The 13027-nt window shown below is 39.6% G+C and overlaps 1 protein-coding gene and 1 long non-coding RNA gene across 3 annotated transcripts in view; one reads left to right on the forward strand and one right to left on the reverse strand.

The window, feature by feature from the left end:
* FERMT1 (fermitin family member 1) overlaps window positions 1-13027 on the forward strand; it is a 36542-nt gene that overhangs the window by 10959 nt on the left and 12556 nt on the right. For both annotated transcript variants that reach the window (XM_038571651.1, XM_038571649.1), the window contains 4 exons: window positions 1288-1390; window positions 6787-6894; window positions 7317-7448; window positions 9051-9100. In XM_038571651.1, coding sequence (XP_038427579.1) covers window positions 1288-1390; window positions 6787-6894; window positions 7317-7448; window positions 9051-9100 — 393 coding nt within the window. The remainder of the gene's footprint in view (window positions 1-1287; window positions 1391-6786; window positions 6895-7316; window positions 7449-9050; window positions 9101-13027) is intronic.
* The window catches only part of LOC111092063, a 40443-nt gene that overhangs the window by 7830 nt on the left and 19586 nt on the right, over window positions 1-13027 (reverse strand). The window lies entirely within an intron of this gene.

Here is a 13027-nt window from a genome sequence, read left to right on the forward strand (position 1 = left end):
GGACATCACATCTCCCTTTAAGTGTTTTAATGAGTCCTTCAGCTCTGAAGTCATCTTAGAACATATACCCAGACCACTTCTCAAACCACCATTTCTTTCACTCCCCCCGTTCACCAAATAAAGTCGTTTGTTCATAGCATTCCACTCCCTGTGAGAGCTGGCCCAGCAGATGTCCCCGTCCTGTGTGCTCACATACCCCATCCCCCCTTGGTGCACACACACTCTTCTGTCACTACCTTTGCTCTGCTCCAGGCCTCTCCTCCTTTCATCCTGCTCAAGCTGGCCCTTGCTTGTCCTGTAGGACCCAGTTGCATCCGTCTCCTTCTCAGATAACAGGATTCTAGAGGACTCACTTCCCTGTAGTTGTTGTGACACTCTACTTGCTCCCACACCATGTTCCTTTACTATGAGGCTCACCATCCCCTCACAGGACTGTCCATTCCTTAAGGACAGTGATTGTATCTCAGTCATCCTTATTTCCCCCTAAGGCCTGATAGAAGGGACATTCAGGCCATCTTCTCCATGGGACTGGATGGCATTCATCCCCACCTCATTCTGTTGTTCACTCTTATTCCCCACCTCTCCCACTCCCTCCCCGCTATGCAGTATTTATTTCTCAACTCTAGAACTGTACTATCCAGTACAGGAGCCACTAGCCACAGGTGGATATTTATATATACATTTGAATTTAATTAAAATTAAAGTGTGGCACCAGCCGCATTTAAATCTTCCGTAGCTATGTGTGACTGTGAGTACTCTGTCGGACTAGGCAATATAGAATATTTCCATTGTTGCAGAAAGTTCTAGCCAGTAAGATAGACACAGCATTGAGTCAGACCAGCTGGTGTAGACAAGAGGCAGTGCAGGAAGTCAACAAGTACAGATTTTCATTCTGGTTCCATGACAAGGCCCATGACCTTGCACACAGCACTTAATGTCACTAAGACTCCATGTTCTCACCCATAACACTGAGAAAATGCCAACTGCATTGGCTTCTTAACTGGGTTAAAGAATCAATGTAAACAAAATATATATAGAAAAAGCACTTGGAACGTCATAAAAATTATAATATAAAATGCAAATATAAGCTATTATCAAGTCCTCCCCCTTACAGGTTTTTGGGTATATTACTCGGGCTTTGTTCAAAGAAATATACACACACTTACATTTACATATGTGTGTGTATAAATGTATATATGTATATAAGTATGTATATAAACACATTAGGTAATACTATAACGTGTGTAAAATCGATTGACTTTTAAAAGTCATCCTATTGTTTTCTAGTTGGCTGGACTCTTCACGTTCACTTATGGAACAAGGCATCCAGGAGGATGAGCAGCTGCTGTTACGATTTAAATACTACACTTTCTTTGACTTGAATCCCAAAGTAAGATCCTTGCTCTCTTCTCTCTCTCCTTTTTTCAATGTCAAGGCCTGGAAGCGTAAAATTGAGTCATTTAGTTATCAGAATTAGGGTTAATCTGTGTAATCTTTTGTGTAACTCTGCAAGGTTAGACCAATGAATGTAAACTGTCTTTAGATTTTCATCTTTTAGTTTCTAACAAGCATGGTCAGCTGCCCAGCATGGTTCGTGCCACCCCATCCATCCACGTGAACAAAGGAAAAAGGAGAGTGGCTCAGAGAGCTGGAATCCTTAATGCTTAGGGAGGAAGGAGCATCAGAGCCAGGGTTAAGAGCAGGTTTCTGTGAATAAGCCAGGACCCCATGATGGTGCATACCACACTCCCCATCACAGGGCTGATTTGGAGATGAGAAAGAGGCACCATCTGAATGAATGAATGAATGAATGAATAAATAAATAAATAAATAAATAAATAGATAGATAGATAATAAATAAATAAATAAATAAATAAATAAATAAATAAATAAATAAAAAAGGATGGACCCCAGCTGATTATCAATTCTCATTAAGTACACATCTGCCACCTGAAGTGTACTGGGACAACTGAGTGGTGAAATAAATCCTCTGAATTTCTGCCCCTTCCTTGCCCCTGTTTGGCCAGTTTGTGGAGTTGTGAGTCAGCACTCAGCTGGCCAAATACAGAGAATATAAACTGAGCCACAGGCCCTCCGAGTGCACAGGGTGATTTTATCCCAGTTCCATATGCTTGTTGCTCTTTTCCATTCATTGCCAGGCACTTGTTTGAGGAGCCTGCCTCAGGCCACCTCTTCTGTGTAAACTCCTTTCTCATCCACAACAGTGATTCTGCCTCTCATGGCACTGTCTTCTCCTTGACCCTGATTTTTAAATATGATCTTCAAAGGTACATCTCAAGTTGCACTGCTTCCTCAACTGGCTTCTTCTTCAAAATAAGCCTTATTCCTTGTCACTTCTGTGCAGCTCCTTCCCAGTCTTTGGTTTAGATCTACCTTAATACCCATGGACCTAGCTTGTGACTGGAGCATGTAACTTTCACCAAATCATGGCAAAAGAGCAAATTTTGGCTCCTCGATAAAACCTTCAGGAGAAACTACAGCTTCTCCTAAAAAGGAGGGGGGTTTTGTTTTAATTTTTTTCAAGGGTGCTATGAATGATCATGTTTTCTCAATTGGTAAGGAGTTCTCTCCACATGGCTCACAAACAAAACCTATTTGAATCTAATAGCCAAATAGAAGCTGTCAACCCAAAAGTAACAGGAAGACTCAGGCTTTGGGGATATGGCTTTAGGGCACAGGAACAGTGATCCCCAACCACTTTAGAGTTCTTTCCCCTCTCTTCTAGAGTATGGAATGCTATAAATATAACCAAGTTTAGTTCCAAGTTTCTACTAGGTGCTGAGTAGATAGAGGAATACAGAAACTTAAGATGCAGTTCATGTTTTCATAGAATCTACAATCAAATCAAGAAGAGCAAAGATAGCACCCATAATGCCATTGTAAAACAGACAAGACATCCTACAAATGGGAACCAAAGTGGATAGTAGAATCAGGGAGCTTCTCCACCTTTCAGAAGAGAGATGCAGGGAGGCTGTAGCACCGGTTACAGGTACTGATTAAAATCTCAGATATACAAAATACTAGAATATACAAAATTTCAAAAATAATATATCTTAAAAATATACAACCCAGAATCCATAAAATATTGGTACTTATTCATAAATCAAAATTTTATCCACACCCAAAAACTATATACAAAGTGAAAAAGTCTTTGCAACACATACTATAAACAAAAGGCTAATATTCCTAATAAAGAGCTCCCAGAAATCAATAATAAGACCAACAACCCAGTAGCCTAATGAGCAAAGAATATGAACACATAGTTAAGAGAAAAGGAACTAGGATGGCTTTTAGCCTTGTATTGGTAAAGATCAAAAAGCTTCACACACTATCTTAGCAAGAGTGTGGAGAAAATGGCTCTCATACCCTGCTTATTGATCACAGTGCAAATTAATCTGATCCTTATGGGAGGCAATTTGGCAATATCTATCAGAATTACAATTCTACATAGCTTTGACATAGCAAATCCTTGGTACTTATACCACAGTTACATTCAAATATGTGGATCAATATGTCTGTACCCAGGAACAGTTATTGCTACATTATTTGAAGAAGAAAATTGGAAACTCCCTAAACATCCATCAATAGGGAAGTGATTATATACATTATGATACATATATAGTGTTGTTGCTAAGAAGAATGAATCAACTTTCTTTTGATGTAGAACAAATGCAAGGTGTTTTATCAAATGAAAAAGAACAAGGTACAAAACAGTCCATAGAGAAACCAGCATTTGTAAGGAACAAGGAAGAGAAGGAGACTTTTTATTATACGTTCGTCTCTTTAGAATTCATTCAAAATTAATTCCTTCAGTATCTATTATCTGTTATTTAAATATATGAATAAAAAATTTTATAACTCCAATAATTCATAGTATTTTTTAAAAGTTCAATAGAGAAAAGGTACATCAGTTTGTTTGTTTGTTTTTAAGATTTTTAAAAAATGTATTCATGAGAGACACAGAGAGGCAGAGACACAGGCAGAGGGACTCAATTCCAGGGACATTGGGATCACAACCAAAGCCAAAGAGCAAAGTCTTGGGTTTGATCCAATGTCACTTTAATTTCAAACCCATCTCTTATTCCCTAAGAGATCATCCATAGCTCCTTAACCTCTCTGAATTTGCCTAACACAGCTTTACAAAACTGTAAAAAGGGGATACTAACACTTACCTCCTGTTTGGGGGGACTACTTAGTTAAAAAAATTATAAGAGTAAAAAAAAATGTTCAACCACTGAGCCACCAAGGTGCCCCAGACACATTGGTTTTAATAAGAGTCCTAGAGAATACTGGATTTATATATATTTACATATATATTTATATTTATATTTATATGTATATATACTTTATATATATATATATATATATTTATATATAATACTGAATTAGCTTCCTCCCAGCTAATAGGGAATCCTCCGTGATTAGATCTAAATAACTCTTTACTGAGAGAGTTATAGGAAGCAGGTCTTGTTATTTGTTCGTTTGGTTGGTGGAAGGAGAGAGGGGTTTACTGAATTGGCTGGATGAGGAGAAACAGGGATTCAGGCAGTAGAGGTGGCAAAAACCATGTGCTTCCAGTCTGGGATTTCTATTTTCAGTAAACCAGATGACAAAAGAAATCTAGGGCTAAGGAAGGGGAAGAGGAGCCAATCCCCACCAAGGGAAAAATTTGTTTCTAAGTTGGGGAAACCACTGACAGAGTTTTCAGAAAGAAAAAAAAAACCTATCAGAATGCCTGTTAATAAGTGACCCCTGAAAACCTAGGACCTCGTGATGTTCTAGAGTCTCAGGGGGAACGTGAAGAAGGCCCCAAAGAAGAAATTGCAGAGCTCCGCTGGCTGCCCCAGAGAAAGCCAGTGTTCCTCCATGGGAGCCCAGGTTTATCCTGTCCTTTATAACACCTTGTACTAGATCCTGTTCTCCCATGTCAATTTGTAATGTAAGTAACTTTTGTTTAACCAGTACTCTCTCAAGGAATTGTTTTATTTGGCTTTGGGGGGGTGGCAGGGGAGTTAGGTTTGTTCAGGTGTGGAAGCGATTACTTTTTGTAGATCTTTACTGAGTACCTTTGAGAGAAAAGCCTTATCGAGTGATTTAACTTACTCTCACTAAAACTACAGAATGAGGATTATAGACTCACTGGTGGACAGACAGACAGTACAGGCCAATTCAGATTTTATTGGCAGCACACACACTATTTAGATTTTGTCCTTTTTTTAAGAGTTTATTTATTTATTTATTTTAGAGAAAGAGAGCATGAGCAGGGTGAAGAGCAGAGGGAGAAGCAGGCTCCCCACTAAGCAGAGAGCCTGATGCAGGACTTGATCCCAAGACCCTAGGATTGCGACCTGAGCCGAAGGCAGACACTTAACTGACTGAGCCACCCAGGCGCCCCTAGGTGTTGTCTTTAAACTGTTTGTGAAGCAGAGGTCTTTGTGGGGGGCAGGCGTTGTGGGTTTTGGTGTGTATGGTGTAAATTTTTTTAGTTGTTGCATCTTGATTGCCATGTCACTTACATGCTATAAAATTCTAATGTAATGGTTGTAGTACATTCATATGGTTGTGCAACAGTCCAACTGTGAAACACTTGCATCACCCCAAAAATTTCCTCGTACCCCATCCGTGGTCAATCCTTGCCCCCAGCCTTAGCCCACCACTGGTCTCTGCTTTCTGTCTCCAGCCCTACCTTTTCTGGAAGTTTCACATTGGTGAAATCATACAGTGTGTAAGCTTGCACATCTGGATCTTTCACTGGGCAGGTTTCTGAGGCCCCCCTGTGCTCTCACGTGCCCCAGGAGCACGCTCCTTCTTACTGCTGCACCACATCCGCTTGTGCATGAGCCCCATTTATCCGGTCACCAGTCAAGGGACACCGGAATGTTTGCAGTTTGGAGTTGTCATGAACAATGCTGTTGTGAATATTTTCACGTGTGTTCTGCTTGGGTTTGTCTGGGGAGGCTAGTGGGGCTAGCTCCTGAGGGGTGCCATGCCACCTGGCAAAGTTCCCAAAGCAAAGACAGACTTTCTTAAGGTCCTTAGACTGACAGCTCCCAGCCTGCCACACATTTCAGTTTGCATTTGTCTTGCCTTGACCGTGTCCTGAGCACTGCTGAGAGGGAACATGCCTCCATGGAAGGTTCCATTTCCCCCTGCACCTTGTAGCAGTGCTATTTGCTGGTTTGGGCTTGCTGTGGATCTTTATACCCCTTATCTCACCTTTTTTCTAGTGTGTATAAGGTTAGTGCAAAAGGAAAAATAAACTAATGCTAACCAACCCGTGATAAATCTGTTTAGACAATCTATTTTTCTATTCCTCCTCCATATTTCCCTCACAGTCATTTTCTTTTTTTTCCTAAGGATATAGTAAATTGTGTACCCATGGGAGGAAAAAAATAGGAGTTATGGTTTAATGGGTACAGAGTTACAGTTTCACAAGAAACTGAAGAGAGTCCTGTAGATAGGTGGGGACAATGGTTTTTTCCTACCAATGGAAGTGTGATAAAAGAGAGGAAGAAACAATGGAATCTGTTTGGCCTCTTGAAGAGGCTCTGGAAAATATTTTGACAACAGAAGTTCTAAGTTCAGAAGCAAAATGAGCTGGGGCAGTGGAAAGATAGGTGTTTGTTTCACTTACCTGAGCAAAGTTTCTTGCATCTAATTAACAAGGAATGGCTTCAGTTATTGCAGAGTTTTTGTACTGAGAAATATAAATATGTGCCCCCGCTCCCAACCAACACACATCTATCTACCTGTTTCTTTCTTTAGTACGACGCTGTCCGAATAAACCAACTCTATGAACAAGCCAGGTGGGCCATTCTCTTAGAAGAAATTGACTGTACGGAAGAAGAAATGTTGATCTTTGCAGCACTGCAGGTATAGAAATTTCAGTACCCTTTCTCTGGAAGAAAACAAAGCAAATTTGTTTTCTGAAAGTTTCATTTTCTTCATACTGTTTTTGTTTTCTTCAAGGAAAGAACTGTGAAGGAAGCCAATTTAAATTTAAAATATTCTTCATAACCTACACAGGTGCCCCTCTTATATAAGGCATTGGTATTGTGATTCTTATGTCATCCCCCCTACCAGTTCAACCAGTGATGGCGAAGAATCAAGTTGGAACATTGGCTAACCATAGATCTCAAAATAATTCAGATTAAAATGTCATTTCCCCTTCATAGGAGGGAAATCTCTTTCCAGGAGGTGTTTGGAACTACAGGGGAGTTGTCTGCAAAAAGAGGAAAGGGCTAATGGATGCGTTTGTGTTTATAACATTTCCACAACCTCTGTTTACATTGTAGTATCACATTAGCAAACTGTCCTTGTCAGCTGAAACACAGGATTTTACAAATGAGTCTGAGGTGGATGAAGTAGAAGCAGCACTCTCTAATTTGGAAGTGACCCTAGAAGGTGGAAAAACGGACAACACTTTGGTATGAACTTCTCTGGTAACTCAGAACTGTGGCTGTGTTCTGATGGACTCTGACAAATGTAAATGAGCTCTTCTTTATCATAAATAAGAGAATATTTGACCTGATTTTGAAAAAAGAAAACATACTTGTCACAAGCTTACAGCTAACAAGAACTGACTGGCTTTTCTCAGGTCAGTTCTGGAAGGGATTGTGAGATATGTTCAGTGCTATTAATGACAGTACCTTTGTATGTATTTCTTAGGGATAAGCTGTGGCATATGAGGGAAAGACTACCACCACCAAAGGCTTTTTTTTCACTCATAGGGATTCTGGAAGTTGTCCCTTCACTCAGATCAAAGAGAACCACCCAGTCTATTGTATGGCTGGCTATGAGAATTGGAGAAGATGCTTCACAGATATAAAGCCTATTCTCTATTGACCTAGTCATGCCCCACAACTGGGCAAGGTTGACACAGTGGGGGCCTTTATTCTGGGACACCTTTTTGACTTCAGGAAGTAGACAAAAACTTTCCAGTTACACAAAAATAATACAACTATTTTATCATCTCCTTATCCATGAAATGTGGCCAAAGGGTGGCTTTATAATCGGAATGCCTCTCTTGTTTGAGTCATCTTTTGAGTGCCATACTTTTGTTTGGGATTCGTGGGAGTCACTGTTAGTTTAATCCACATTGAATTAGATAGGTGGATCTATTATAATTAGATATAAATAAGAGAAAAAAATGAATCACTATATTCTATGTATTTAATGCCTGCTTCCTTATGATTCATTTCCTTAAAATGGGAAGTTGGTGTCATGCAAAAGCAAATACTTCATACAAACTAAATGCCAAGATTCTATAGCAATTCAGAGCCTGTCTCACATTTATAGGAGACACAGGCCCCATGAAATTGGAGTTCTCTTTTGTTGACTTCCTCCACTAACTAGATATAATATTTATATACTCTGAGAATATACATATTCTCAGAATAAATGAAAAAATTCTCTCCTCCCTTCTTCAAAATTTTCATGTGATGCTAAACAATAGGCTTTTCATTTAGAAAGTAGGCACCAACCTACACTGCAGAATGAACTTTGAGCCAAGTTCCTTTTGAGAAGTTAATCAGTGAACTAGATGTAGCTAGATTTACTGGCTCTGAGACAAAATTTGTAAAATACTTTGTACATAAAAGTAGTTTTTCTAAATCAGCTTTTTAACTTGAATGGTAGTGCCTGGTCACTTTTTTTCATCTCTTTTTTCATTGGTATGACACATGACACATACAGAAAAGCAGGAAAAAAATAAAACAAAAATGTACAGGTTAACAAATGTGTATTATCACCCAAATCACCACCCGAATCAAGAATGAGAACTCTGCGTGTCCCCCAGAAAGCCCTGTGTGTGCCCCATCTCACTCCTGCCCACTCACCACCTGCTGGGGCAACTACTGGAAATCTGGCTAGTATAACTGAGGAACTGAGTTTTTCATTTAATTTCATTTTAATTAATTCAGATTTTAATAACTCCATGTGGCGACTGGCTACAGTATTGGACAGTGCAGGTATAGAGTCTCAACACCACCTAATTAACTGCTTATGAAATGTTATCTATTTCTCCTTAGGAGGACATTACTGATATCCCTAAACTTGCAGATAATCTCAAGTTATTTAGGTAAGTCACCCTTAAAGGGGAAGGGAATTATTCTTAACAAAGCCTTGCAGGTAGAGAGTCCAGGAATTTAAATTGAACCTGCACTAGACAGCTTCCTGGTTCAAAGGTAAGGTAAACAAGCATGATGTCTTTGGCATCAGACAGACAATGGGCTGAATCCTAGCTTGACAACACACACTAGCTAAGTTACCTTGGGCATTGTCATGTGCCTGAGCCTCAGTTTCTTGAACTATAAAATGGGGGATATACCTGCTTTTTGGTTTATTGGGGGGATTGAATAAAATAACATATATGAAGCACTGAGCATGGTACCTGGTTCATAGTAAACAGTGGTGCTCAATAAACAGTGGTGTAAACATGGCTGGTGTCAGCAGTTAGTGAACATATATGCTAGACTAGACTAGTCATCCCTGAGGCTTAAGATTTGACACCACGTGAAGGTTCTTCCATGGTTTAAAAATCAGTTGTCTCTAGAACTTTGGTGCTGGGCTTATACAGAGTAGTCAACTCGGTTTATCTACCTTTGCCTGTTAAAATGTTTCTGATAAATACCCAAGTCACATCAGATCAATCTGAAACTACTAAAAGGGCTGAAGAGTTTTTTATTTCTTGGAAAGAAAAGACTGCCACATTTGTGATGGTGCCAGGGTGTGTTAAGATGAAAAGAATAAGGCTCCTTTAAAGTTCTATCAGTTACTCAGGTCACTTTATGGCTCGTTGACTTTTCTTAACAAACAGACACTTCAGTAGGCCAGTTGGCTTGAAAAGAAACACAAGTTGTTGTTGATAACACATGATGCAAAGAAAGACTTAGAAAGAGTGAACAGTAAATAAAGTATAAATGAGAAACAAGCATCCAAAGGTAACAATTTTTTTCCCTGGGTTACTACAGGTTGCTTTTTTTTTTTTTTTTTAATGTGGTCTCATACAATAGGATCCTTAATTTAGCTTTTGTGGCATAAATGGTTGCAACCATACATACTGTTATCATCAGAGCTACAGAAAAAAAACGGTAGTAATTTGAATGCACGAATACGTCCTTATAATTTTTTAATAATCAGTGTTTTTTAAAACATTTTATTTATTATTCATGAGAAACACAGAGAGAGGAGCAGAGACACAGGCAGGGGGAGAATCAGGCTCCCCGTGGGGAGCCCGATGTGGGACTCAATCCCCATCCCCCGGGATCATACCCTGAGCCAAAGGCAGACACTCAACCACTAAGCCACTCAGGTGCCCTAGTAATCATTCGATGAAGAGAATAAGTTGCCATATTCTCTGCCTAGAGGAAATCTGGCTCTTCACAAACTAAATAATGACAGTTCCCTTTATATAGATGTTTTCAGTGAAGGAGATGACATTCTGGGGTTAAGCCCTACATCCCCTTCGCTCTGGTGCGATTGCTTTGCTGAAACCCACAGAATTGTCCTCATGTTTCACAGTGGTCACTATATCTGCCAGGGTCTGAAGATGTTGACTTTAATAGATAATATAGTTCATGGAAGAAAGAAATGAAGGAGGAAGAGAAGGAGGGAAGAACTAAAGAAGAAAGGAAACAGGAAGGGGGGAAGGAGAAAGGAGACTAGAGTTCTACTCCTTCTCCTCAGCATTTGTGACCCTTAAAAACTCTTCATTTCCATTTCCTTGGGCTTCCTTTTCTTACCAGTAGAAAAGCATTGAGCTAGTCCTGTGGTTTTTAATGGATCTTTCTGTCTTTAACAGTGAAGCTCTTTTTTTCTAAACAAAATCTATTGAACTCACAATATAAACAATGGACTTTGGTTTCCAGTATCTGATCTAAATGCATCTGATCTAAGCCAAACTTCGGTCTTGCTATAAATATGTCTGAGAGCTAGATAAAGTAAAAATAGAGACCAGTGTTAAAGTGAGACTGGGAAAGTCCAGCTTGCAGGAAATACAGAGGGAATCTAAATCTACAAATGAAGCCTCCAACCCACAGAAGGATTTGGGCCACAATGTAGATTCTCATGGTTTGGGACTGGGATTTTAATCCCTGGGAGAGCTAGGAGATGAAGCTTCGGGCCTATTGTAAGGTTGTGACACAGGACTGAGGCCAATGCCTCAAGGCAGGAACTTGAAAGGGACGCCTTCTCTGTTTAACAGGGAGTATAAAAACTGTCCATCTGCCACAGGAAGCCGTAAGGAAGTTCATCCTTGCATGGGATTCTATGTGGGGAAATGAAAAGTCTCTCTGGAGAAATTGGAGCCAAGTCCTGTGCCACATGTGAATGTGGAACTAAATTTAAATGTCTTGTATGATAAGTGAATTCTGAAAAAAATAAAATAGAAACTGGCCCAGGACCACAAAACCTGTGAAGCCCTACCAAATGTAATTACAAAAATACTTGGAGGGAAGTACTCACAATCTAGCATCTATGGGTCTTCTAGAGAAAACAATAACCCCCTAAAAAATGAGCTCACAATAAAAACTACCAACCATGGGAATTCATGAACCACCATAAAAGAAAGACAGAAGACCCAACAAACAAGAAGATTAGTAGTTTCAGTAATTCTAGGTAATAGAACAATCTGAAAAAGCCATAAAATAAGTGTTTAGAATCCTTTTTTTTTTTTAAGACTTTATTTATTTATTCATGAGAGAGAGAGAGAGAGGCACAGAGACACAGGCAGAGAGAGGAACAGGCTCCATGCAGGGAGCCCAACGCGGGACTTGATCCCAGGTCTCCAGGATCACGCCCTGGGCCAAAGGCGGCGCTAAACCGTTAAGCCACCAGGGCTGCCCAGTGTTTAGAATCCTTAAGGAGGGTGATGGGCACTAAGATGAGCACTGGTGTTAGACTATATGTTGACAAATTGAATTTAAATAAATATTTTTTAAAAAAGAATCCTTAAGGAAATTAAAAGATAAAAATCATCTTCGTGAAAGAGAAGAGGCAATATTAAAAAGGAACCAAATAGAAACTCTGGAAATTAAAAACTTAGTTGTAGAAATTTAAAATTAAATAAGCGCACTGATTGTCAAGTTGAAAAACACAGTTAAGGGGCACCTGAGTGCCTCAGTGGGTTAAGCATCCAACTCCTGATTTCAGCTCAGGTCATAATCTCAGGTTTGTGAGAGCGAGCCCCAACTCAGGCTCAACATTGAGCGTGGAGCCTGCTTAAGATTCTCTCTCCCTCTCCTTCTACCCCTCCTCTCACTCACACAAGTATGCACTCTCAAAAAAAATTAAAATAAGTTATAAAAATAAAAACTCAGTTGAATAAAGAACACAAAAAGGTAGAAATGGAAAATGCTATAGGTAGGATGAAAAGTTTCAATGTACATCTACTAGGAGTTCTAGAGAGAAACATGGAAGACAGGCAAGTATTCAAAAAAGAAAACTTGGGATCCCTGGGTGGCGCAGCGGTTTGGCGCCTGCCTTTGGTCCAGGGCGCGATCCTGGAGACTCAGGATCGAATCCCACGTCGGGCTCCCGGTGCATGGAGCCTGCTTCTCCCTCTGCCTATGTCTCTGACTCTCTCTCTCTCTCTCTCTGTGTGTGACTATCATAAATAAATAAAAATTAAAAAAAAAAAAGAAAAAAAAAGAAAACTTAAGAATATTCCATAATTGTTGAAGACAAAAATCCTTAAACTCAGGAAATGTAAATCCCAAGCAAAATAAACCACCGTAAATGAACATCTTACTAAGGCCAACCATTGATCAGAGAAAGTCTTTAGATCAGAGAGAAAAGACAGATTTCCTAGCAAGGAAAAGCAGTTAAGTGGGAGCAGAGTTCTTGTTGGCTAGGAAATCTCTTGAAAGTATGAAGAGAAAATCACAGTCAATCTAGAACTTTCTGCCCAACCAGCCTTTCAAGATTCTACATTATGCAAACCCATAAATATAAACCAGACAAGATACAATCCTACTACCAAATTACATACTTCATGAAAAGAATGATT

The sequence above is a fragment of the Canis lupus genome, chromosome 24, assembly GCF_011100685.1.
Source record: "Canis lupus familiaris isolate Mischka breed German Shepherd chromosome 24, alternate assembly UU_Cfam_GSD_1.0, whole genome shotgun sequence".
In the NCBI taxonomy this organism is placed as follows: Eukaryota; Metazoa; Chordata; class Mammalia; order Carnivora; family Canidae; genus Canis; species Canis lupus.